Source organism: Pangasianodon hypophthalmus, chromosome 18 (assembly GCF_027358585.1).
Source record: "Pangasianodon hypophthalmus isolate fPanHyp1 chromosome 18, fPanHyp1.pri, whole genome shotgun sequence".
Classification (NCBI taxonomy): Eukaryota; Metazoa; Chordata; class Actinopteri; order Siluriformes; family Pangasiidae; genus Pangasianodon; species Pangasianodon hypophthalmus.
In genome coordinates this window covers 19,490,267-19,518,161 of record NC_069727.1, presented here as the reverse complement: position 1 = coordinate 19,518,161, position 27,895 = coordinate 19,490,267, and the positions used below count along the sequence as shown (strand labels likewise).

Here is a 27,895-nt window from a genome sequence, read left to right as displayed (position 1 = left end):
TACCCAAGGATAGTGACACCATCTTTACAAAAAAGAGCACAGGCTTATTTGATTCACATGCTCTCTAGATCCAGCCCTGTACTTGCTTGTCCAACACAAACACTATCTCTAGTGGGTGGTCAGCAGTAACCATACCCTAAAACATTGTTTTAAGGTGCTTTCGCATATGCAGTGTGTAGTTGGTTAGAATCAAACCCTACTGCGATTTCCTCTTTGGTGTGGTTCTTTTGCGCAGGTGAGAACATAGCAATGATATGCAAGTGAAAACCAAAATAACTGGTCCAAGACCATCTCAACGAAGTGCGTGGTACTGTTCCAGTTAAACTCTAGTGTGGTTTGATTGCAGTTGCAAACTGATTTGATCCTGAATCAACCAACATACAGGCAGTGAAACAACCATTATGTGTGTTTTGGGCTGTAGACATCATTTTTTAAGAAGATGTGAGCTGCTAAATGAGCCGCGAGGCACAAACTGAGCCAAAGGACAGAGCTGCAGCTGTGTTTTGGAGATTTGGACTGACGGACAAAAGGAGAAATAAAATTAAATACCTAAAATGTTTACACTAGTAATTTTTTATCTATTACTACATAATTATAAAAATTACTAGTGTAAACTGCTTCTCTGTGTAATTTTAACATCATTTTATCAAACTTTCATGGTGAATAATGTTATTTGCTATGCTTGCAGTCTGTCCCCAGTCACATGGACAGAGGCATCTGTGGCAAAGGCAGAGAGATGGAGAGAGAAATAAAAGAGAAATAACTGCTGAACGAATGTGTCATCAAAGTGGACCAGTAAAACATAATAATGTGCTTTTTTGCTCTCATTTAAATTATGAACACTTTTCGTATGCTCTTACACCCATACACCCACCTTCTTCAGGGCCATGACCTGAACAGAGCACAAATCACTCAGACACTCTGCTATCTTCTCCAGTGGAAGCCGTGCCAGCACCAGTGCTGTGCCTGAGAGAAACCAAGAACACTTACATCAACTACTGTCAACACTATTAGCAGCCTTTCGCTACTTAAGTAAATAAAGTCCAACATGGAAAGTATCCTAAACATTTATATGATTGCTCCCAACCCAGTCTTCAGAGACTACATTTCTCCTGAGCCAAGCAAGCAAGTACACTGAATATGCCAGCTGCCTGAGGACTTTTGTGACTGGGTTGAAAGACAGAAAGCTAACCACACTGAGCATGACAGTAACGTGCTAGTAGGAAGGCTTTACATAAGTATTCACCTAGTGCATGCCAAAAATCAAAGCAGTTGCACCAAACAACATCTGACCAGCAGCAAAATGCAAGAATAATTAATAAAGGAATGAAATGAAAAAAAATTTATATATCAGACAGCATTCTTAAGTAAATAGGTTGATTTTACTGTGAGTGATGACCATTAAACTCCAAATAGTCATTCAAATGAATACTGCTTTAAAAAGATGTATACATATTGCCTTGTCATTCAAGTTGAAATGCTCTAATCACTCATGAATACATGAACAAGATCAATACACTAGAACACCCTGTTTTATCTTAACAGCTACTTGCCTGTTGGGCAACAGCTACAGAAAACACCCTAGATGTGTAATATGCTTGACAGGTAGAGAGAGGGTGAGACAGACAGACTGACAGACAGATGAGAGAGGTCTAAAGATAATGGAAAAAATATTCCTGTCCTGCATAAGCATTCATAATTTAAAAATACTTTAAATAAACAATAAAACCTGCTCTGATGAAAGCACTCTCTGTAAACAGTGCGTGCATTTGTGGTAGTAATACCCTTGAGCAGGCCAATGGCGGCATCCGTGTTCAGAGCAAAAGAGTCCAGTGAGCGTGCGATGTGTAGCAGGCCTTGGAAGTGTTGTGCCATGTGTTCCCGGCACACTGAGCACATGTTGTGAATGGCCTTTGCTGCCACTGAGGCCAGTGGCTTCTCCCGCAGCCCCTTCATTAGGTAGTCTAGAACAGGATCTGCATCGCACCCACACAAACACACAAAAAAAATCATTCTGATTAGAATTTTATACTTTATCAGATTCATAGCATCATGAATTCTGCTAAGAACCAGGATATTTTAGCCCCAAATGTAGCTGCCTCTGCCAAGATGTTCAGACTTGGCCATAGATCAAGCTTTCAACAAGATGATGAGCCTAACATACTTCCAACAACACCATTAGACAAAAATCACTGTTATGCAATGACAATGCCAGTCTCTGTATTTTATCCTAATGAGAACCTGTTCTTTGAATTGAAGAGGAAAGTCCACATGCGTGAACATAAAGGAGCTTAAAATGTTCTGCATCAAGTGGACTAAGAGAGGACCAGGATCCCTCTATAAGTTGTTAGACATTACAGGAAGACCTTGTTAGACATTACTGGAAGAGACTCAGAGCTGTTATTCTATCCAGGGTGTTATCTCCAGTGCATGCATATTATAACCACAGAAGTATGAAGTGAAGTACCTATGAGAATTACCTATGAGAACACACCTTATAAAAGTGTGTATGTTGATTTATCTCCTTCTCTGATTATTAGCACATGAACCCAGCTACTCCCTGCTATAGTTTCTAAATACTGTTGCTCCTCTGAAAAGAGAGTTTTTGTAGTCAGTATGCTTACCTAAGAAACGAGGGTTGCGGTCCATCACCTCACTCATCTCTCCAACTAATTCAATGCTGGTGTAGCGCACAGCAATGTGCACTGTCTGAGGAAGAAGCACAACTTGCTCCAGCACTTCTGTCAGAGTGGGGTTGTTCTCACTATGCACAGACATTGGGGTTTCAGTGTTACACTTTATGCAAGAAACATGTTAAGTAAATATATAAACAAACACACACATTTATATATAAATTTTATATAAAAACACATCTATAGTTGGACAGACTAAAAAGTATCTATCTCAAAACCTAGCTGATTACAGCTTTAATTATTTTACTCAAAGTCTAAATATGCTGAAACAGTGAGTCCACACTGCAAAGCTCACTCACGGGTCTACACTCTTGGCAATAGAAGCCATTAAGAAGAGCACAGCCTCAGTAACTTCCCAGGGTGGGTTTCCCTCTTTGAGAGTTGAGTACAGCTAGAAGACACACACACACACACACACACACACACACACACAAAAACTGGTAAGCCCAGTCATCTCTACTACTACATACCACAGACTGACTGTAAGCACATAGCAAAGAATGCTATGTGCTTGTAACATGTTTATGTTTAAAACACTAATTATTCCTGACCCTGAACTGGAAGGAAATTGACATCAAACAAATTGGACAAAGTATCAAGATGAAGTGCAGCATAAACAAAAACCAGCTTAACATGACGGCTTAAACATAAAGTGTATTGGCAGCATTCACTAAAATTATTATATAAAATAAACATTTACACAAATTATTACACACAATAATTCAAATGTTACACTTGGGAGAAACTAATTTTGTTCTAACTGAAAAATCTTTTGAACTAACTTTTTAAATAACAGTACTTCTGTGTCAAAAATGTGTCAAACTTGTTGACAACTAAAATATATTTTTAAAAAATGCAAACAAATTACCATTCTTGAAAAACTTTTATTATCTTTCTTTCATTTTCAGTTCCCAGGTGCTCTATATTTGCCTCTAACCATGTACTGGTTCCCTGGGGTGCAAATATGAAGTTGCACACATTTAAATTCACTGAGAAAAACCAAAGAACTTTCAACCGAAAAGAGACAGATGGTTGTTGACGTGGACAAATCACTTAATGGACATAAAAAATACATTAAGCACCATTAAGCACATTTACAGCCATAACAAAAACTTTCTGAAGTTTAAAACAGTTAATAGGCACAATGTCCCCAACACAGTTAGGAGGATGGCGAAGGAAAAGAAAAAGAGCCCAAAAGTTGCGGTTTTAGAATTGTACGGTTTAGCTGACTGAGTGTCAAGTTTTAAAATGAACCGGTAAGCACCATTTTCATATCAACAAGCTGGTTGGAAGTAAGGAAAGGAAGACATCCCTCTTGAGAGTATTCAACAAAATGAAGCACCTAAACTACACCAAGCATCATTAGACCTATAATTGGCCTCATGTTCTGTGAACAAAATCAAACATGGTCTGCTCTGGTACTTTTTGTCGTGAATGTTGCTGGGTTATTTCAGTTGTGTTCTAGGTAAAAAAAAAAAATAAAATAAAAAATAAATGAATAATGAAAAATTAATTCTGCTGTTTACATATTTATATTTATATATAGCATGTTCATCTTGCACCATGGTCTCTGCACTTTAGTATTGTTTTACCCTTGTTATTGTGCTGCATTTTTGTATTCTTCATTTCATCTCCCCCTTGACTTTATATCTTTGATTCTGTGTTTGCACCTGACATCAAGACAAATTCCTAGTACTGTAGAGTGTCCTTTACTGTACCTGGCAATAAATTGTTTCTGATTCTGAGATAGGGGCACACTTTTATTAAAGTACTTTTACAGCAAGCGGAAGTACATAAGATGAGTTTACGTCAGCCCGCGAAACATCAAAAGGACTTCACCAGCCTTTGTTCGTTCTCTCTGAATCCAACGAGCAACAGGGATGGACCGTAAAAGAGAGGAGCTCGCTCTCTCTTACGCTGATTACCATCCACGAGTTATGAAGCCGACTGAACTTCATCAGGAATTAAACCCATGGACCAAGGACCCATGAACGAACCAACATGCAAAATGCACGTGAAAACAAACTAACATGCTGCATTGCCATTCATCAGCACCATCAGCTCCTTCAAAAGGCACCAGCGCACATTCACACAGATGCTTCAAAGGCTCGAGAAGCATCCTTCTCGTGCTCATGACGAACTAAAAACAACTCCAAGTAAGACTGTACATCTGGTGTTCACTATCATTTCTTTCAAAGTTTTACTGTGCTGAGTAACTTGAAGCTGCAAACTGTTTGTTAAAATCAGCATTCTTTTAAACAAAGGGAATCACGTGCAAATCTCGATCCTCTCTCTTTGAGCTCTCTCTTATCTTTGCATGTAATCTCACTCTGTGCTCAATAACACACTCACTTAGTCAGTGTTCTCTATTTATGTCAAGGAAAAATAAGATCCAAACTCCACTTATTCCCATTAACGTTACTATGCTGGAAATTATTTTGTCTTTGGAAATATTTTTATAGTTTCTATTGCTGGCCATCTACTTTTGCAAGTCCCCACCATATTTCTATTTTGTGTTGTTCTCCTTTTCACATACCAGGAGACACCACCACATCTCTCACATGGTTCGTGGTAATTCTTTTTTTTTTTTTTTTTAAATAAGCTCAGCGGAAACACGGACAGGTGTGCGCGCTCTCTTCCCCTCACACAGACGCGCACACACATCCCTTTCCTCTCTCTCACACATGCGCAACTCTTCTTTGTCTGTTCCTATTTAGAAATTAGGTTCATAATTAATAGTTAATTTGTATTTATTCTGCTCTATTTCAATAAATGCTGTATTACTGGGCATCTTATTGCCTTGTTGTGGTTATAACTTTCAAGAAGTCAAAATATTCAGAACTAAGCCTTCAGAAACCAAGTCACTGAAAATTATTGTACTCAACTAAAATTGAGATTTTAATAATTTTTACTTATTTAAAGGCTGGTAATTTTAATTACTTAAAAGGGGGGTATTCTATAACACTGACTTACTAATGAGACTGATTCAAAGAGACTGAACATTTTATGTGACTGATTAAATATACCTATATTGCTTGTATGTACCTTGCGTTTCCTTGCATTTTCCTGTACAAACAGAACCATTTCCCCTACACCAGAGAATATTAAATATTGTGTGTACAATTACAAGCACCTCAGTGTCATCAGTGATAACAGTAAAAAGCTGCTACCTGTGAGAAACACTCCATTGAGCCTACAAGGAAAATAACATCTTTGACGAGATCTGAAACTCTTAGCCTGAACTCTCCAAAGTCATCTGTGTCTTCTGGGATTCCTTCCTATTAGAAACAGATGTGATTAAATAAGCAGATTTAAATAAATAAATAAATAAATAGACAGACAGACATAAGGGCTGTAACATTATGGTGTATCTCAATTTGATATGTCAAATTTAACAGTATAGTCACAAGAAACAAGAAACTACTTTAATTATGTCTTTATTTACCCGAGCCTAAGTAACAATTGTGTGGAGTTTGTTTATTCACAGCTCTCTTAAAAAAGCGCCATTGGTCGTAAAATACTGCTTATACTTCATGAGGTATAATAAATATTACACTTAATCAAGCTCACAATCCCCTCTATGAAAAAGTATTTTCCTCTTTATTTCAAATAAAGAGAGACTATAGGGATTTAAAAAAACAACACCACATGCTTCTCCCAAACATGCTGTACAATACTTTGTTAAATCACTCATTTTGGGTAAGAGTATACCAACTTAATTTTGCGGAAACCTGGCAACCCTACACTCTAGCGTACACTAGCCTAAGTGCTAATGTGTGCTGATGTGCAAGGAAGTCTCTGCAAAATTTAGTTAAGGGGCGTGCGAATTTATTCAACCAGTTTTTTCTTTTTCCCCTTGTTTTTTTTTTTTACTTGAAGTTTGTTGGTTGCTATATCACATTAAAGGTATAAAAAGAGCTGACAATTTATCCCAGTCTCATACCCTCATATGGAATACATTATAAGTAATTAAAATCCGATACGGGCAGACCCTATAGAGCAGAAATTTGATATATAGGGAATATATCCTATACAGACCAAAAAAAAAGATAAAAGCAAAGACAGTAAAACTACTAGTTGTACAGACAGGTGTGATTTGTAAAGGTGTGAATGGTGGATGGTGCTCACATGGTCTGGATCCAGCTGGCAATGACGTGCCAGGCTGTGCAGTAGTCTCTGGATATAGGGTTTGAAGACACTGTGCAGTGCTGGATCGTTTGTCTTGTATAGGTGCTCCCCCAGTCGATACCAGAAGTTGAAGGAGATTTCCACCACCTTATTAGCAAATGAGACGTACAGTATATTCACATTCAAACACTTCCCAAAATCCTAAGCAAAATTCAAACGATGTCAAACAAAAATGTAAAGCCTTTTTTTGATTTCACCACTGAATGCTTTGTAAATACAGACGGGTCCATTAATATTCTGACAATGCCACAATTTTCGTAATTTTGCCTCTGTACACCACCACAATGGTGTACAGAAATGAAGCAATCAAAATGTGATTGAAGTGTAGACTTTCAGCTTTAACTCAAGGGGTTTAACAAAAATATTGCATTAACCATTTAGGAATTAAAGCCATTTTTTACAGAGTCTCTCCATTTTCACAGACTCAAAAGTAATTGGACAATTGACTGATAAGCAGTGTCATGGCCAGTTGTGGCCTGTTCCCTCATTATTTCATGATAAATTAAGGACATAAAAGGTCTGGAGTTGATTCCAAGTGTTGAATTTGCATTTGGTAGCTGTTCATGGGAACTCTCAATATGGGGTCCAAAGACGTGTCGATGCAAGTGAAAGAGGCCATCATTAGGCTGAAAAAACAAAACAGACCTATAAGAGAGATAACAAAAACATTGGGAGTGGAATCACATGGATGAAAATCAACAATCTGGTACATTTTTAAAAAGAAGGAATGCACTGGCGAGCTCAACAACACGACTACGGAAGACAACTAAAGTGGATGATTGCAGAATTCTTTCCTTGTTGAAGGAAAACCCCTTCACAACATCTAGCTAAGTCAAGAACACTCTGGGGGAGGTAGGTGTATCATTCTCAAAGTCTACAATCAAGAGACACCTTCATGAATGTAAATACAGACGGTTTACCTGAAGATGCAAATCACTGGTAACATTCAAGAAAAGAAAGCCAGATTAGACTTTGCTAGAAAACATACAAAAAGAAAGCCTGACCAGTTCTGGAACAAGATTCTTTGGACAGATGAAACCAAGAATAACTTGTACCTGAATGGTGGGAAATGAAACATATGGAGAAGGAAAGGAAGGGCTCATGATCCAAAATGTACCATGAAAGCAACCCAAGAGGTTGGAAATGGAATGTTCTTAAATGGCCGAGTCTGTCACCTGACTTCAAGCCAATTGAGCTGCTTTTCACTTACTGAAGACAAAACTGAAGGCAGAAAGACCCACAAACAAGCAGCAACTGAAGGCAGCTGCAGTAAAGGTTTGGCAAAGTATCTCAAGGGAGGAAACTCAGCATTTGGTGATGGCCATGGGTTCCAGACTTCAGGCAGTCATTGTGACTGCAAAGGATTTAGTTCCATATAATTATGTTAGTTTGTCCAATTACTTTTGGGTCAGTGTTAAACCCCTTGAATTAGAGCTGAAAGTCACACTTCAATCACATCTTGATTGCTTCATTTCAAATCCCTTGTGGTGGTGTACAGGGGCAAAATTACTAATATTGTGTCACTGTCCAAATACTTATGGACCAGGATTGTTTCATTAAAAGAGTATTAATCAAACACAATCCATTAGGAAACGTGCACCCACTACATCAGTATTTCTGTCACGCTTTATACACATTACTTCTTTTAACTGTTAAGGCTGCCTTTCACCTTAGCTAAACTTTGAGGCTTTTCCTTCAATAATGAGTGCTTCCATACTGGCTTGCTTCTGTGTAGTTTCAAAATATGCACAAAACCAATTAAAATTGATACAGACCACAGAAACTTCCTTGGTTAAGAGCATTCAGCCTGATTGCACTTTGCAAGCTTACATGTAAGCATGCATGCAGAATAGCTAAAGACTGCATGTGTGTGAGAGTGTGTGTGTGTAAGGCAATACTAACCTCATATTGTGGATGTCCAGCACAAATGAGCAGCAGCTCCAAGGTGCGCAAATCACCCATGCCTTGTCCTGGGCTCCTGACAATGATTTCCATAAATGTCTCACACAACTCAGTGAAAATCCGGCAGTAATTCAGCACCCTGCATGTGTTTGAGTAAAAGAGAGATTACATGGAATATGCATTTTACATGCTACACAAGCAAACTCCAACATGTATCATTTTCATGAACAAATGGTATGCATGGAGCATGATGCATGCTGTGTGGTGCTTTACTTGTCAAGGTCCTCTCGGGCCACAGCCATGTGGTAAGCTGTTTCTAGTGTCAAAACACCCTGGAACAGCTGCATGGCAAGAGGCATATGTGTATCTACATTCTCAATGGCATAGAGGGCCGAACAAACACAGTCGGATGCGGCTTCATGCAAGTTAGTGAGGGATTCGTCCCTTTGCTGTGAGAAGAGAGAAGAGACACAAAGTTATCTTCAAAAACAACACAAAAAATAGACTGAAAAAAGGGGCAGAAGCAAATGTTTAAGACAATACTGTACAAAATAATTATAACAAGTAAATTCAAACTATCAAGAAAGGCCCATAATAAAACAAATCCAACCATGTGACAATCTACTGAAATTTGATTAACTTTCCATAGCACATCCTAATATGTCACAAACACTTTCACTAATGACTAACAAGAGAAAAAAAAAGCCAAAGTGGACATTAATGCTGATTCAGGACAAGATTCCACCTTTCTACATGCATGCCCGTGAAGATCAGTGAAGAACACTACAAAGTGCTAAAACAGTTGGAGAACACCAAATACTATAAACAGGATTCATGAATATTTTTAACAATAAGTTTCTAAACAGGATCAAAAACATAATGTGTAGCATATCTCATATAAACATACTACATAGTAGGGAATTACCACACTCAGTGGAGTAAACTGCGTTAATGTAGAAGAAACAACACATTTTCAAGCAGCAGAATAACAAAATTTACTAAATTTATTCAGTAAACTCTTAGAACTGTATTCCAAGTTGACTGAAGCATGCATAAAGAGGATTTAATACCAAAATTGTATTCCAACTTCAGAGGTAACTCTGGACTTAAGTGCTATTCAGAAGTTATATGAGTTACACAGGCACAGTGGAGTTTGTCTAAAACAGATGTGGGTCTCAGTTACACATGATTCAGAATTAAACTTGCATATTTTTCTTGCACAATCTCAGCTTGTGGGAGGAGAAGTATCAAGTCCATTTAAAGAATTTGAAAAAAAAAATGTTTCCCCTACACAGAGCACATGGGAGGAGATAGCATTTTTAATCAGAAACATTGCTTATGTGGAGGATTATGCATTAGCATTATTTTATTAATTCAACAAATTAAAATAAATTTAAAAGGTGATAAAATCATCTACATCATATGCACACATTACTATTTCATGATCTCCACACAGAAGATTTGCATAATCTGAATGGGGAGCCCAGAAAATTGATACACAGTGCTGTGAAAAAATATCTGAATGGCTCCCCACACTCCAGTGCTAAATTCATTTAGCCTGCTGTGTGTGTGCACGAGGCAAATTATTTTCAGTTTGTGGAACTGACTTCAAAGTTTTGGGGTTGACTCTTGCTTTTCAATGCCTGGAGTGAGTGAATCGACTCTTTATGATCAACGTTGAACCATGAGCAGGGTGGCGACTTGATATACAAGATATATTCAGTTTAAAATATATATTGTGTATGCTAAGAAAATTAAACAATGTAACCTTTATCAACGCTCCCGGGACAAATTGTTTTTTTTTTATTCAAATAGCTTTGCTACTCACTGCCCAACATTACGTAATGCATAAGCTTCCTGGTTAATCATAAAAAGCAAACATATCTTTTCCTGGCTAATTCCCATACAAATTAGACTGTTTTCAAAGTAGCACAAAATTTTCTGATAGAAGTAGTTATTTAGAAACACTATTCAGCCAAAAGTACATGGACACCTGACCATCACACCCATACGTGGTTCTTCCCCAGACTGTTGCCACAAAGTTAGAAGCACGCAATTGTATAGAATGTCTCTGTATGCTGTAGCATTACAGTTTCCCTTCATTAAAACAGCACATATAGGTGTGATGGCCTGGGTCCATACATTTGGTCATATAGCGTAAATATAACTATAAACGTGTGATATAGCTAGAAACAGTATGACAACTAAATATACAGCAGTTAATAATCAGGATTCAAGCAGGTACAAATTAGGCTTGGCCAGATGTACCTTGGGACGACTGATGATAGTATTGGGAATCGCCAGTAGAGTTTAGGATTGCTATTATGATAGCTATCAATTCAGATGATTTAAATGTCTGTGGGAGAGCGTGGTGTCTGCAGCTTTAAGGTCATCAAAAATAATGTTTGTTGTACTTCATAATTATGTGTTTCCTTTTCTCCTGTTTTCTATCCTATTACGAACCTTAATAACCTGCTGTCTGACTTCAGAGCAGAGCAACAAAACATCTTTTTTTTGGATGCATCTGACTTTCTCTTGTCTGTGCTGACGAACGGATAAAGACGTGAATAAAACATGCTGTTAATAAAAAACATAAAACATAAAACAAAAATAAAACACGTTGTTCGTCAGGACGGCTTCAGTTTACAGGAATTCAATAAGTACTGCTGACTACTAACTGCTGATCACCACAGAGCACAGAAATGCATAGTTTATATCTTTTTATTTACATTTTATAATGAACTTAGTTACAGCTAATAACTCGTTACGTTTATTTACACTCCAGACTTTAGTTTTGCAGCATTCTTGACCTTATCTGATAAATGTCAGTAATGATGTATTTCAGTTAGAGACCAGTTATTTAAATTAGTTAAGAGTTCTCTAGTGTTACCTGCAAAGAAATATTTTTGAATAAATTTTTTAAATAAATTTCACATACATTAAAATAATCCAACTAACTGCCTCTCCTGGCCTTTCCTATTGAAATTTTAATCTGAGAATTTTCACTTCCTTTGTAAAATTTGTAGAGTCCTTATATTGACAAAATATATTGGTCAGGCCGTAATCTTCACACTTCTTACATTCTAAATCCAGGGGTAAGCATACACCAGTACCCATCAGTGTGAACTTTGGGACAAGGCCCAAGAATGACAAAACAGAATAAATTAAGCGATATGTAGAACTTACTAGCACTTGGAATAGAACCACCAGCAGCTGATTAGTTGCCATGAAGTTGCTGTCCAGCACACCCAGGTTAAACCAACTGCCTAAGCACCGGAACACTTTAATAAGCATCTTCTCATCACTCCCAGACTTCTCAAGGCATGTCATCTGGTTACAAACAAAGAAAAGTTGCATGACAATTTTTATGCAGCTGTAGCCACTAAAGCCGAATGTGTGACATTGCTAACCAGTAAAATTGTTTGATTGTCAAGGTCTGTTCTGGCAGAGTACTGTTTAATGTGGATTAAGGAATATTGCATTCAAAAGAAAAATAACAAAAATATTTTTTAAAATAAATGGCAACTTAGAAGCTTCCATTATTTTATTCCAGTAGTTCAATGGCTACAACCTAAATTTACAAAGGTTGCTTTCCACTAACATCTTCATACATTTTGTTAGCTTTTTCATGTGTTTCATACATAATTTCTCAGAGAAAAGCCTGTAAGAGTGTTGTGAGCTGTCATTGTGTGTGTGTACTTTAAAATTTTACATTATTCTGGCAATATCAATTACAAGTGCATTAACAAATATCAGAATATCGCTGTTAAAAGATGAGGTGGTTTACTCTTGTAAAACAAGAAACGATCGACATCAGCAAGGGTCTTTTGATTATTCATGTAATTACCGTTAATACTGCTGGGCCACAAAATAATGAAAGAAGAGAGAAAGGGAGTGAGGCTCACCAGCAGAGTGACCACAGTGGTGGAATAGTAAGCAAGGTCCTCTATGATCTCCGTCCGCCGGTTAGCACCTATCCTCAAAGATCGGCTGTGCACCTCCTCTGGCAGCACTGTGAGGATTTCAATCAGAAAAGGCATTGAAGTCACATCATTACTGTACCTGAGGAGAGGAGAAAAGAGGAGAAAACAAGGGATCATTTCACCTCTTTAGCACATTTATAGACTGGCATCACACCATCTATCTCAGTAGTATCTATCGATCTCAAACAGTAATTGCTTAATGAGGGAGAGATGAAATGGAAATATTTAAATGACTATCATAAGACTACATATTTTTGTAATCAGAAATTTCCTTATCAAATTTAGTAATCATAGTTTATTTTATGCAGTTAAATAATAGTCATGAAACAATACATGAATAAATGCATCACGGAAATGTGTAATATCAGCATTCTTTACTACTTTTTCCATACATTTACTACTTCATTTATTACTACATTGTCTTTTATTCCTACACTGTTGTGATATATCTGAGCAACCTCTGGCACAAGAGTATCTCATCTTATCTTATCTTAATGCAATTGCACTGTTTGAACACTAGAGGTCCCAATCTGCACAACACACAGTTAAAATACGATCCCCTCCTGTTTGATGTGGTTATTGCAAGCAAGGGATATGCAACAAAATGTTAAGCGTTGTTTACTTTAAGACTACATCTTGCAATAGTTTTGCTCACCTAAAAACCACCAAAGGTGCCATATTCTAAGTTGTTTAACACATCTTGATGTAAATATAAGGAAATGAAAGCTGAAATTCTGATCTATTATCTTATACATTTTGTTTACAATATTAAACCTCTGTTCGTAGCAATTTATTAATTTATTTACAGTTGTACACAGGAAAAAAAAAAAAAACACATTTCACCAAAAGTTTTCCTCAAAACAAAAAAGCTTGAGTATGTCTGTCACTCTGTCTTGAGTGTGTACTGTGAATACACTGGCTCCAGAATTATTGGGATTATTGGAATCCTTGGGAAAGATTGGTAAAAAGGTTAGGGGGAAAAAAATCTGTGGTCAGTTACCAAACAAATGAGACAAATTTAAACATTAACTGAGGTAAAAGTTTCAAAGGACACAGAAATCCTTATCAAAGGTACACTGCCATGTTACAATTACTGCCACCCCTGCATTCAGTAGTTTGTACAACTTCCCTTTGCCAGCATTGAGACTTTTGGGGCTGTTCGACTATTTGGTTTTTCCTGGAAATATGTGGTCCATGTTACATGTGAACTTACCGGCCCTAAATTTGGCCTTGATCCTTGCCTACTGCTGTTAAATGATGACTCCAACAACTTTGCACTAATCTAGGAAGAGATAATGGCTAGATTCATGGCAGCATAGAAATCAATATTGCAGTTATGGATCACACCTGATGTTAGTTATGGTTAATGATTTTCTATAATAGTGCTTGTCCAGAACAGTTTATAGCAAGATTAAACCAAGCCAAAAACCATTTGGTCAATTCTTGGATTGATTTTTAAAGTTTTAAATGACCTGTTTTTATTTCCACACTCGTCATTATAAGTGTGATGCCACCCCTGCATCTTTTTTTATTTTGTCTCTCGTCATTTATCCTATCTGTATTCTGGCCAACTTTTCTTCGGACTTTTGTGATTAAAAATAAATAAATAAATAAACACACTCTCAAAAAAATTATTTGGCATGACAGCCCCAAATGGTTGTTAGGAACAGCAAAACTAAAACCAAATAAAAAATATAGCTGTTTCTTTGAACTATACCTCCAGTTTTCTTTGCAGAACATGCCCTTGCTGCCCATCACTCCCCAACTAATACTCGCTCCATATGATTCTATTATGTCTCTTTTTCTTGTCTGTACTCACACCAAGACAGTTCTCGTGTTTATTTTCCTAAGAAGTTGTAAGTACGCAGGATTTGGGGATGAGGTGCGCTTCAGTCTGTGATTGCTTGTGTAGTGTGCTCACACCTACTTCACCAAACAACTATAGAAATAAATGTAGTGTATGTGGTTCAGCAACACGTATTTAGAAAGCTGTATAGTATCCACTTGGCTTAAGTGATCTCTGCACATATCAAAGAGAACTAAAAATGGGAGCGTTTACACAATGTACACATTTGAGGCTTATGGCTGAGCTTGGTTACAGCCAATAACTCGTGAGGTTTATTTATGGTCCCGACTTCAGTTTTACAAAGATTACTGATGTTGTTAAATGGTAATTAAGAAAAAACTGACTAAATGCTAATGCTAGCGACTGGCAGTTACATTCAACTTGTAACCTGCTTGTAGGATTTTTTCCACAACACGCATTACTTATGTATGTCCCCCTTCTTTTGCCCCTCACTGAGGAATATACTTAAAACTTGTACTTACTTTTCTCTTTTTAATTTGTTTACGTTTACTTAGTTATTATGATGAAAAGGGTATTAAATATTTAAAATTATATTTTAATATAAAAATTATATTTTAATAGGCTGTCGTTCAATTATGTGAACATGTCCATCAATCAAAATCTCCCTCTATGCTCACTAGATTTCAGCCAGAATGGAAAAATATGAATTACCAAAGAGCACAGCTGCGAAGTTTCTTGAACATGTTGGTAGAAAATGACAGAGCAAAAATATCAGATTTTTCTCTCACTCTCAGTCCCTAAAGGATCAACTGCTAAAGTGCTAGATGACTTAAAAGGACAGACGATGCAGGAAGCCCAGGCATAATTATATTTCTATAATAAGTGACTGGTACACAAGTGTCTGGCTCAGATAACGTTATTGCAGGCACGTTTCTGGATATGTACCAGTGAAATTGTTGGATTAGTTGAGCTTGAACAGTCAGGGAATATTGAGCACAATTAATTGTGTTCAGTTGTTTAGTGATGCTCACAAAACCAATCATAATGGGTGGCAAAACAAAGATGTTGCTTTTGGGGCAGATGGGGCCAGTGTTAACATGGGTGCCTCAGGTGGAATAGGTGCATGTCCTCTCACTTCACTGTTTGCCACACAGACTGGAACTGGCAATATTAAACTCTCTACCAATGATTGATAAAATTCTATGACTTGATGCAGCTGCTATGGAAAACATACAACTTTAGCCCCAAAAGCAAGCAGAGCTGAGGGCAATCATTGTGGAGTTAGACTGTACTATACGCACTATACCACCTTCAGTGAAGACCCAGTGGTGGTTGCCTCATATTTACCAGGCACTTTCCGTTTTCCTCCACCCAGATCACAGAAATCATTGGACTTGTTTGCAGAGAGTTTCTCACATATGTTAGCGTTTAAACTATACCATTTAGCCTTTTATCAATAATTTTGCGCTATCATTTTCTTTTGTTGTATTTTTCACTTTCACCTTCTGTGACATTTTCATTTTTTCAAAAAATGCTAGTACGTTAGGGTTTTTTTCATCTAAAAACAGCAAGCAAAGGCCATCCACATCAGACCTGCCTAAAATTATTCCCAGAAAGATTCAACTAAGGTACATTTAACATTCAGCATGGCAAACATTCAGCTTGTTCAGTGTGTTGAATGCGAGATGTTTAGTCATTCTTCCTCCTTCATTAGTAATAGCTTTATTTGTGATAATTGTATATTAGGTAGCTATCTGTTCCCTGAGCTAAACAAAAACATAGAAACGCTCTGAAAGTTTTAGTAACCTAAATAACATAAAATTAGATCATACTTAATACACAGCCAGCACCACTGATCCCAAGCTAGGACAGTTAAATGTTAGCTCCCTTGCATCTAAAGTGCTTACTGAAAACTGTTACTGATCAGGAATTTAATTTTAATGACAAAATTGAAAATATTAGGCAAAGAATGCAGACTATTAACTTAGAAAACTGACCACGTAGATGGCAATATAATCGCTAGATTAGAACCGTTTACAACCCACCGAAAGAACGTACAAATTTCCTCTTCAAAACCATCAACTTATGTACTAGATCCCTTAACCCTTAGGAGTTTTTTTTTTTTTTTTTTTTTTTTTGGATCCTGGAGATGTTTTGATATGCGCTGACATCTGTTCTTATTTCAGTTAAATATAGCATATCAATGGCAAAACCCTCATTACACTATATTCAGGACAATTTCTGCTACAATAATATGTGAGCATCATATAAGTACATGTATGTATTTTTGAGAAAAATCAAGTTTAAACTTTGTTAGTAAAAATAAAATTTTTTTAAGGACACCAAGACAGGGCCATAAAACACATAGTAAAGATATTTTCATAAGACTTTTAAGTACTGGATTAGTGCTGTCTGGACGTAGATCAAAGTCTTTGTTACAAGATTTTGTGAAAACCATCCTGTCCATTCATTCACACAAAACAATGCATTGATTTAACTTTTGTGTGACACTTTTTGTTTCAGAAAGGCTGTATGTATGGGAGCATCAGTGGCCATAAATACTGATGTCTCTCACACCTGGGGAGATAACGACCCACCCTATCAAGGTAGAATGCCACTGGGGAAACTAAAAGAAAGAATTTGAGGAGACTAAAAGAAAGAATGTTTTTGTTTGTATTTTATTTTTATTTATTTATGGTGCACAATATAATAAAAAAATAAAAAATGAGGGTCAAAGGCACATTTTTGGCATGCAGTCACACACCTTTGTGCCATTCCTGGAAACAGTTCCTAGTTAACTGTATATATATATATATATATATATATATATATATATATATATATATATATATATATATATATATATATATAAATAATGGCTCTTCCAAGATGGCGGCGCGGCAGTAGCACGCAGCGGCCACTCCGGATACAAAATGGTGCTTTTTTCGTCCTTAGGCCGACTTTTTAACGGCACATGGACATCGGAGCTACCGGTGTTCGTTTTTACCACCGCCAGACACTCATAAACCTCAAACACTACAACACAGCCTCTCTGCAAGATGATCTGTTGGAGAAGCTACGCGATCTCGGCTTGCTGCGGGGACCAGGCCTCCAGCCCTCGGCGTCGCCCGATGCCGGTGGCCGGGGGAGGGGACGTTGCAAGCGGTGCGCGAGAAAGCAGAAGCGCGGCAAGAGGGCGGGGGTTCGTGCTAGGCTAAAAACAAACCCTAGCTGGCCAGCTCTCCCGTCCATCCTGCTCTCCAATGTCTGCTCCCTGGATAATAAACTGGACTACATCCGACTCCAGCAAGCTACGCGGCGTGAGTTTAGAGACTGCTGCGTCTTTGTTTTCACAGAGACGTGGCTCAACGACAGAGTTCCGGACGCCGCCATTCAGCTAGACGGGCTAGCCTCGTTTCGTGCCGACAGAAACACAGCTCTGTGCGGTAAGGCTCGCGGCGGCGGCTTGTGTGTTTACATCAACACGGAATGGTGCAAGAACTCGGTGCTAGTCTCTAGTTACTGCTCATCGCTGGTGGAGTTTATGACTGTTAGATGTAGACCTTTTTATTTACCACGGGAATTCACTACTGTTTTCATAATCGGTGTGTACATTCCCCCCAGTGCTAACGCTAATGCTAAAGAGGCGCTCTGTGAACTGTATGGGGCTATTAGCGAGCTGCAGAATTCAAACCCTGATGGACTGTTTATTGTTGCCGGAGATTTCAACCATGCAAATCTCAAGTCAGTGCTCCCTAAATTCCATCAGCATGTGGACTTTGCAACGAGAGGGAAAAACGTGCTGGACCTTGTTTACACAAACATCCCCGGCGCGTACCGTGCGGAGCCCCGCCCCCACCTCGGCTACTCAGACCACATCTCTGTTATGCTAATGCCAGCATACAGACCGCTAGCCAGACGCTCCAAACCGGTTCTGAAGCAGTTGAAAACCTGGCCAGCAGGAGCCATCTCTGCTCTTCAGGACTGCTTTGAACACACGGACTGGCACATGTTCAGGGAAGCGGCAACTGACGGCGACTTCACTGACTTGGAGGAATACGCGACATCAGTGACCAGCTATATTAGCAAGTGCATTGATGACGTCACCGCCTCCAAGACCATCACCTCACGCTCCAACCAGAAGCCGTGGATGACTGCAGAGGTGCGTGCACTACTGAGGACTTGAGACTCCGCCTTCAGAGCAGGCGATAAGGTGGCCCTAAGAACAGCAAGGGCCAAACTGTCCCGGGCCATCAGAGAGGCGAAGCGCGCACACGCCCAGAGAATCCACGACCACTTCAAGACCAGCAGAGATACCCGGCGCATGTGGCAGGGCATCCAGAACATCACCAACTACAGGTCATCACCATCTGCCTGTGACAGGGATGCCTCCCTCCCAGATGCGCTGAACGACTTCTACGCTCGGTTCGAGGCACAGAACGGCGTGATGGCGAGGAAGACCACCCCTTCTCCCAATGACCAGGTGCTGTGTCTAACCACGGCTGACGTGAGGAAGACTCTACACAGAGTCAACCCACGGAAGGCTGCTGGACCAGACAACATCCCTGGCAGGGTGCTCAGGGGATGTGCAGACCAGTTGGCAGATGTTTTCACGGACATCTTCAACACCTCTCTGTGCAGCACCGTTGTTCCGACCTGCTTCAAGGCCACCACCATCATCCCCGTGCCAAAGAAGTCTTCAGTGTCCTGCCTCAATGACTACCGTCCCGTTGCACTTACACCCATCATCATGAAGTGCTTCGAGAAGCTCGTCATGAGGCACGTCAAGACCCTGCTGCCCCCCTCACTGGACCCCCTGCAATTCGCTTACCGCCCCAACCGCTCAACAGATGATGCCATCACCACCGCCCTCCATCTGGCCCTCACCCACCTGGACAATAAAGACACTTATGTTAGAATGCTGTTCATAGACTTCAGTTCAGCATTCAACACAATCATTCCTCAGCACTTGATCGGAAAGCTGAACCTGCTGGGCCTGAACACCTCCCTCTGCAACTGGATCCTGGACTTCCTGACTGGGAGACCTCAGTCAGTCCGGATCGGGAACAGCATCTCCAACACCACCACACTGAACACTGGGGCCCCACAGGGCTGTGTGCTCAGTCCATTGCTGTTCACTCTGCTGACTCACGACTGTGTAGCAATGCACAGCTCGAATCATATCATCAAGTTCGCCGATGACACGACCGTGGTGGGTCTCATCAGCAAGAACGACGAGTCAGCATACAGAGAGGAGGTGCAGCGGCTAACGGACTGGTGCAAAGCCAACAACCTGTCTCTGAATGTGGACAAAACTAAAGAGATGGTTGTTGACTTCAGAAGAGCACAGAGTGACCACTCTCCGCTGAACATCGGCGGCTTCTCCGTGGAGATCGTCAAGAGCACGAAGTTTCTTGGTGTTCACCTGGCGGAGAACCTCACCTGGTCGCTCAACACCAGCTCCATAACAAAGAAAGCCCAGCAGCGCCTGTACTTTCTGCGAAGGCTGAGGAAAGAACATCTTCCACCCTCCATCCTCACCACGTTCTACAGAGGGACTATCGAGAGCATCCTGAGCAGCTGCATCACTGCCTGGTTTGGGAATTGCACCGTTTCGGATCGCAAGACCCTGCAGCGGATAGTGAAGACAGCTGAGAAGATCATCGGGATCTCTCTTCCCTCCATCACAGACATTTACACCTCCCGCTGCATCCGCAAAGCCACCAGCATTGTGGATGATCCCACACACCCCTCACACACTCTTCACCCTCCTGCCGTCTGGAAAACGGTACCGAAGCATTCGGGCCCTCACAACCAGACTGTGCAACAGTTTCTTCCCTCATGCCATCAGACTCCTAAATACCTAGAACTGGACTGAAGGAACACACACACACACACACACACATACATATACACACACACACACACATATATATACACACACAACTGAACTGGTCCAAAGGAACTCACGCATACATACATACATACATATATATACACACAACAGAACATCCTCTATGCACATGCACTGCACATGTTGTGCACATGTTTTATTATTGCTGCTACTAATATGTTTACACTGTTTACACTACCTCAGCTGTAATATTTGCACTACTGTCACTTTATCACTTTCAACAGGACTGTGTACTGGTCGGCGTCGTAGTTATGTAGTACTGTCTGTTCTGTCTTGTGCTGTCTGCACATGTTTGCACTTGTGCACTTTACGTTTAATTTATGTAATTTATGTAATTTATGTAGTCCCCGTAGTTCTGTGTTGTCTTATGTAGCACCTTGGTCCTGGAGAAACGTTGTTTCGTTTCACTGTGTACTTGTATATGGCTGAAATGACAATAAACTCCACTTGACTATATATATATATATATATATATATATATATATATATATATATATATATATATATATATATATATAAATAAATAAAAATAAATAATATACGCCCATTATAAATAAGAGGATCAAAGAAACTGGTATTACTAATATCATCATTAATCACTATCACTAATATTGCCCACTCATAACAAAAAACAAACAAACAAACAAACCACACGATTTTTGTAATGCCATAGATGCACATATACTTTACAACATATTTCACTCAAAATACCGGATGATTTCAGTCTGGCAATATAGTTGGCCAACTAGCAGAATATGTACATATCTAAAAATAACACGTTAACTAATGTTATGATCCGTTAGATCAAGTAGCTCTTTAAAATACAACCAGTACTGGAGTCGCGCTCTTCGTCTGAGGAAAAGGTGAACTCTTCCTCACCGTCCAGGACCATCTGGAGAGCTTCCTCATGTGTGTAGGGTATCATCATCCAAAAGCGACGAAAAGTCAATGAATATGATGAAGCTTGATGCCACTTTTATCGCATTGATGGTGGCGTTTATCATGTTTGTATGGCTTGCCCAGGTCATTACCGTATGAATAGCACACGCGGCACGTGGGTGTGACAGAAAAACTGTACCTATCGTTAGTTTCATGCACGTTACATAATTAGAGAATCCTTCCTTAATACTGGCTTTTACCCTAAATCTTTTATACTAGCAAATTATCAAACCCGATTAAAAAACCTGACCTTGACCCCTGTCAGCTGTCCAACTATAGGTCAATATCAAACCTCCCTTTTATCTCCAAAATCCAAGAAAAGATTATAGCACAGCAGTTTTGCTCATACCTACAAAGAAATTACATTCATGAAAACTATCAGTCAAAATTTAGGCCTCATCACAGTACTGAGACAGCACTGGTTAAAGTGATAAATGACTTAATAGTGGCCTCAGATGTATCTTGTTGCTTGTGTTGCTTAGTGCAGCGTTTGATACCACTGATCATAACATTCTTGTAGATAAAAACTGTTGTTAGAGGTAAGGGAATGGCTCCCTCCTGGCTCAGGTCTTATTTGACCTGTATGTGTAGATGTAAATGGTGACTTGTCTATGTATACTAAGTAAAGTTTGGTGTTAGTCCATAATGTCCTCATTAGAACTAGAAGATATGACCACATGACCCCTCTTATCCACACTGCATTGGCTCCTAGTAAAATTCTGCATTGATTATAAACTATTACAGTCGACCGATAAAGCACTGAATGGTCTCGTGCCGCGGTACCTGAGCGAACTTCTGGTCTTTTATGAGCCGCCATGCCTACTTTGATCAAAAGGTTCAGGCTCTTTGCTGGTACCTTAAATAATGAAGGCTACAGCAGGGGGTAGAGCTTTCTCTTACAAAGCCCCACAGTTAATGAACAGCCTTTCAATTGGTGTTTGGGGCTCAGACACAGTCTCAGTCTTTAAGTCTGGGCTGAAAACACATTTGTTTAGTCAAGACTTTTATAGTGTTTTTCTTATGTAAAGATGCAGATCTGGAGGGTTCATGGCCATAACATTCACTCAGGTTTGTTGACAGTGGGGTGGTGGGCCTCCTAGGATGCCTTCACGCCTATGTTACCTTCTGGCTCTCCCTTTTAGTTATGCTGTCATAGCTACTCCTGCCGGAGTCCCAGCTTCCACTCTGCGCACAATATACATTATCTTAAACCATTATAGGACAAGGGCATACCTAATACTGTGTTGCCCCCCACTCCCCTTCCCTCTCTCTCGCTACACGTTACTCCTGCTGCCTGATGAGATACCAGTGATCCCGACTTCTTCTGCCCTCTGCCTGATCCATCCTGATTCTTAACTTCTGCTTGGAGCCTCTCTGACCTGAGAATGCGATGCTGCTGATGGCAGTCCACATGGATAGCCTAAAGATCACCATGAGACTGCTGTGTTTGGTACTACACAGACACCCTAAAGACGGCTGTGGATGATCTTACTTGGATAGCCGAAAGACTGCACTTGCTAAAAACATTTTACCCTCAAACATTGAACAGTCAATAAATTTACTCTGATACTGTAGACTTAAAGTTAAAATTCCAATGAAATCAGAAATGACTCCGATGCTCATATTCAAGTTTCTTTTAACAGACAGTACTGTTTGACTCTATAGTATATAGTTATAGAAGAGAAATGGTTTATAATCTCACTATCACGTGTCACCCAGATGAGGATGGGTTCCCTTTTGAGTCTGGTTTCTCTCAAGGTTTCTTCCTCATTTTGTCTCAGGGATTTTTTTCCTTGCCACTGTTACCGCTGGCTGCTCATTAGGGATAAATTTAAATCTATATCTGATTTGTAGCTGTTTGGGACAATATCCATCGTTAAAAGCTCTATATAACAAAATTGAATTGAAGGACAGTATGCGGTCATGCACCATCATACGAAGCACTTTGCAACAATTTCCAAAAATAACGAAATTAGAGGAAAAGCACAGCATATTGCACAGCATATGGATTGTCACTTTCTCCATGATTGGTGCAATCACAAGCTTAAATGTTACCCGTCAGAAAAAAAATCTGATCTGTATTGTGATAAATGTGAGATTGACACCCTACAACGATAGTATCAAAATATTTTGCTGAAGAATGTGATGAACAAAGTAGAGATTGCTCATATTTCTCATTAGAGGTTAGGTTGGGGGAAGTCTTACTGTCAAAAGAGCCTTAATGCTCAGATTTCAGAATATTTTACATCTGGTTAAGATAATGTTTGTTCTGACAATTTTAGCAGTTCATTGTGAATGTGGCTTTTCATCACAAAACAAAACAAAAAGTGTGCAATTCACTTAATGTCTCGACCTTCTAGGATTTAGTAAGGATCTGTCACTTGAACAGTTTTATCCTGAGCATTGTGTTAAATACTGGCTTAACACAAAAAAAAGGAAAAGGAGACCAAACTACACTCAATGGCCAAGTTTGCATGGTATATTTTGGCACTTAAACCTGAATTGTTTTTTTTTGTTTTTGTATATAGACTTCGCCTTTGCTAGGAACTCAATAACTTGCCTAAAACCCCCAGAAGTTTCCAGTTGTCCCCAATAAGTTGAACTTAATCTGAAGCATCTATAAACATTCATTGCAAAAATGCCAGCTAGGCTTGTGCGATATAACTACACTATCGTCCCTACATGACATTACACTGCCACAAAATCCAGTGACATTTATTCTAATTATATATTTTACCAGATCCGCCAACCTTCACACATTTCGCATAGGAGCACCGCAACTTAATATCCAAGTACACTAGTATGCGTTATCACTCAAAAATATGCTAAACTAGTCTTTTTATTCCCAATACAACAAGAGCTGAGCCACATATTAATCTGAAATGATTTGCGCACAGGTGTTTTGAACAAAAATATTGTTACTGTATACTATTTAACAAAAATTTTGCATTGACCTTTTAGGAATTACAGGTTTTTTTTTTTTTTTTTTTTTTAAACGTAGTCCCTCCGTTTTCACTGGCTCAAAAGTAATTGAACAAACTAACAATTATAAAAATTATTTTTAATACTTGGATGCAAATCTTTGCAGTCAATGACTGCCTGAAGTCTGGAACCCATGGACATCAAATGCTGAGTTTCCTCCCTTGAGCTGCTTTGCCAGGTCTTTACTGCAGCTCCCTTCAGTTGCTGCTTGTTTGTGGGTCTTTCTGCCTTCAGTTTTGTCTTCAGTAAATGAAAAGCAGCTCAGTTGGGTTGAGGTCAGATGACAGACTCAGCCATTCCACGTCTTCCAGGCCTTTCGGTGTTGCTGAGCTTGCCAGTGCTTTCCTTCTTTTTAAAAATGTACCAAATTGTTGATTTGGCCACTCCTAAAGTTTCTGCTATCTCTCTTATAGGTCTGATGATGGCCTCCTTCACTTGCATAGACACGTCTTTGGACCCCATATTGAGAGTTCCCATGAACAGTTACCAAATGCAAATTCAACACTCAATCAACTCCAGATCTTTTATCGCCTTAATTTATCATGAAATAACAAGGAAACAGGCCACAACTGGCCATGACACTGCTTATCAGTCAATTGTCCAATTACTTTTGAGCCTGTGAAAATGGAGGGACTCTGTAAAAAAAATGCCTGTAATTCTTACACAGTAAATGCAATATTTTTGTTAAACCCCTTGAATGAAAGCTCAAAGTCTACACGAGGCAAAATTACAAAAATTTTGTCACCATCCAAATACTTACAGAACTGACTGCGTGTATGTATGTGTACATATATATGTACATACATACATATATATATATATATATATATATATATATATATATATATATATTACACACACACACACACACACACATACATACACACACATATTTATGCACACACACACACACTGGAGATCAAAATTAGAGAACAACCTACAATTTCCTAAACTTCAAGGTCACTGCTTAGTCCTATTGGAAAGTATCTAAATAGGAGTAAAAGAGCAGTTTTTTAAGCATATTTCATCAGTTACATATATTTTGAAGCACAGAATAAAAAACTTCAATGAGATTTAAAAAAGAACATTGATCAAAATTACAGAACGCTTTCAGATATCTCCCAGTTATTGGTGTTAATCTGGCACCTGGTGCTAATTTCTTTAATTATCTGACAAACCCTATTTAACTAGCAGCCTAACTTTCCAGTTTTCACTGACTTTGCAAGATGGTGAGCCGTTCTATAGTGATTGAAACCCTCCGGCAGCAGATGAAGGCCAAAGGGATGACCCTTTCAGCCATAGCAAGAGAAGTTGGTCATTCCAAATCTGTGATTTCTAGAATATTGCATCTTTACGACGTTGCAAACTCATTCAAGTCCCCCAAGAGGCCTGGTCGTCCACGAAAGACAAATGCAAGAGAGGACAGGATAATACGGAGAATCTCAATGGGCAATCGGTTCAACGCTGCAGCTGGGATTGCTCGGCAGTTCAGCGCTGAACAGAGTAAGGATCTGTCTCGTCATACAGTGTCTCGACGTTTAAGAGAATTTGGACTGAAAGCCCACTCTGCAGTGACCAAACCTCTCATTAGCAGAAAGAATCAAAAGGCTAGACTAACCTTTGCTGAGGAGCATGTTGTGTGGACAGAGGAGAACTGGTCCAAAGTTCACTTTAGTGATGAAAGCAAGTTTAATTTATTTGGGTCCGATGGGAAACATTATGTTTGTCATCAAACATTTACAAGTGGACAACATTTAAAACAACTACCAACATGGCCAGGTCAGCCGTCCAAGCAAATTCACCCCAAGAGCAGACCGCAAGATGCTTAAAGAAGTCTCCAAAAACCCTAAAATACCATCACAGGACCTACAGCAAGCTCTTGCTACAGCTGATGTCAAAGTGCATAAATCTACAGTCAGAAAGAGACTGCACAACTTTAGTTATCATGGGAGGTGTGCAAGCAGGAAACCTTTGCTGTCTAAGAAAAACATGAGGGCAAGTTTTCCAAAGAACACATAGACAAAGGCCACACAGTTAGGTCCAGAAGTATTTGGACAATGACAGTGTTTTTGTGATTTTGCCTTTTTACACCACCACAATGGATTTGAAATAAAACAATCAAGATGTGATCGAAGTGTAGACTCTTGTGCGGTCCATTCCCTTGTTATTTCAAGACAAATGAAGCAGATAAAAGGTCTGGAGTTGGCATTTGGCAGCTGTTCGACTGGAGCTACCAATATGAAGTACAAGGAGATCTCAATGCAAGTGAAGGAGGCCATCATTAGGATGAAAAAACAAAAAAGAGACCTATCAGAGAGATAGAAAAAACTTTAAGAGTGGCCAAATCAACAATTTGGTACATTCTTAAAAAGAAGGAATGCACTGGTGAGCTCAGCTACACCAAAAGGTCTGGAAGACTACGGAAGACAAGTAAAGTGGATGATCACAGAATCCTTTCCTTGGTGAAGAAAAACCCCTTCACAGCATCAACAGAAGTCAAGAATACTCTGGAGAAGGTTGGCGTATCATTGTCAAAATCTACAATCGAGAGACGCCTTCATGAATGTAAATACAGAGGGTTTACAACAAGGTGCAAACCACTGGTAACATTCAAGAACAGGAAAGCCAGATTAGACTTTGCCAGAAAACATCTAAAAAAGCCTCCCATGTTCTGGAATAAGATTCTTTGGACTGAAGAAACCAAGATTAACTTGTACCAGAGTGATGGGAAGAGAAAAGTATGGAGAAAGAAAGGAACAGCTCATGATCCAAAGTATACCACATCATGTGTCAAACATGGTGGAGGCAGTGTTATGGGATGGGCATGTATGGCTGCCAATGGAACAGGTTCACTGGTGTTTATTGATGATGTGACTGCTGACAGAAGTAGCAAGATGAATTCTGAGATGTGTAGGGCTATACTCTCTGCTCACATTCAGCCCAATGCTACAAAACTGACAGGACGCCGCTTTACAGTGCAGGTGGATAATGACCCTAAACATACTGCGAAAGCAACTCAAGACTTTTTGAAGGCAAAGAAATAGAATATTCTTCAATGGCCAAGTCGCGTGATCTCAACCCAAAGTATCTCAGGGAGGAAACTTCAGGCAGTCATTGACTGCAAAGGACTTTCATCCAAGTATTAAAAATATGGTTATATTTACAATTATGTCACTTTGTCCAAATACCTTTGAGCTCCTGAAAATGGAAGTACTTTGCTTAAAATGGCTGTAATTCCTAAATGGGAAATGACATATTTTTGTGGAACCTCTTAAAATAAAGCTAAAAGTCTACACTTTGATCACATCTTGATTGTTTTATTTCAAATCCACTGTGGTGGCGTATAAAGGCAAAATCACAAAACCTCCATCATTGTCCAAATACTTCCGGACCTAATTATATATATATACACTATAACTATAGTGTAAATAACTATAAATAACACATATACACACACAGTATATTAGAGATTCCACAGAAAAGTATG

General features: G+C 39.2%; 1 protein-coding gene across 1 annotated transcript in view; it reads right to left on the bottom strand.

The window, feature by feature from the left end:
- tnpo3 (transportin 3) overlaps positions 1–27,895 on the bottom strand; it is a 53,373-nt gene that overhangs the window by 14,789 nt on the left and 10,689 nt on the right. The window contains exons 4-13 of the mRNA XM_026943459.3: positions 12,689–12,845; positions 11,970–12,113; positions 9,057–9,232; positions 8,784–8,922; positions 6,822–6,968; positions 5,864–5,971; positions 2,993–3,084; positions 2,625–2,764; positions 1,785–1,976; positions 875–966 (exon numbers count right to left, since the gene is read on the bottom strand). Of these exons, the coding sequence (XP_026799260.1) occupies positions 875–966; positions 1,785–1,976; positions 2,625–2,764; positions 2,993–3,084; positions 5,864–5,971; positions 6,822–6,968; positions 8,784–8,922; positions 9,057–9,232; positions 11,970–12,113; positions 12,689–12,845 (1,387 nt within the window). The remainder of the gene's footprint in view (positions 1–874; positions 967–1,784; positions 1,977–2,624; positions 2,765–2,992; positions 3,085–5,863; positions 5,972–6,821; positions 6,969–8,783; positions 8,923–9,056; positions 9,233–11,969; positions 12,114–12,688; positions 12,846–27,895) is intronic.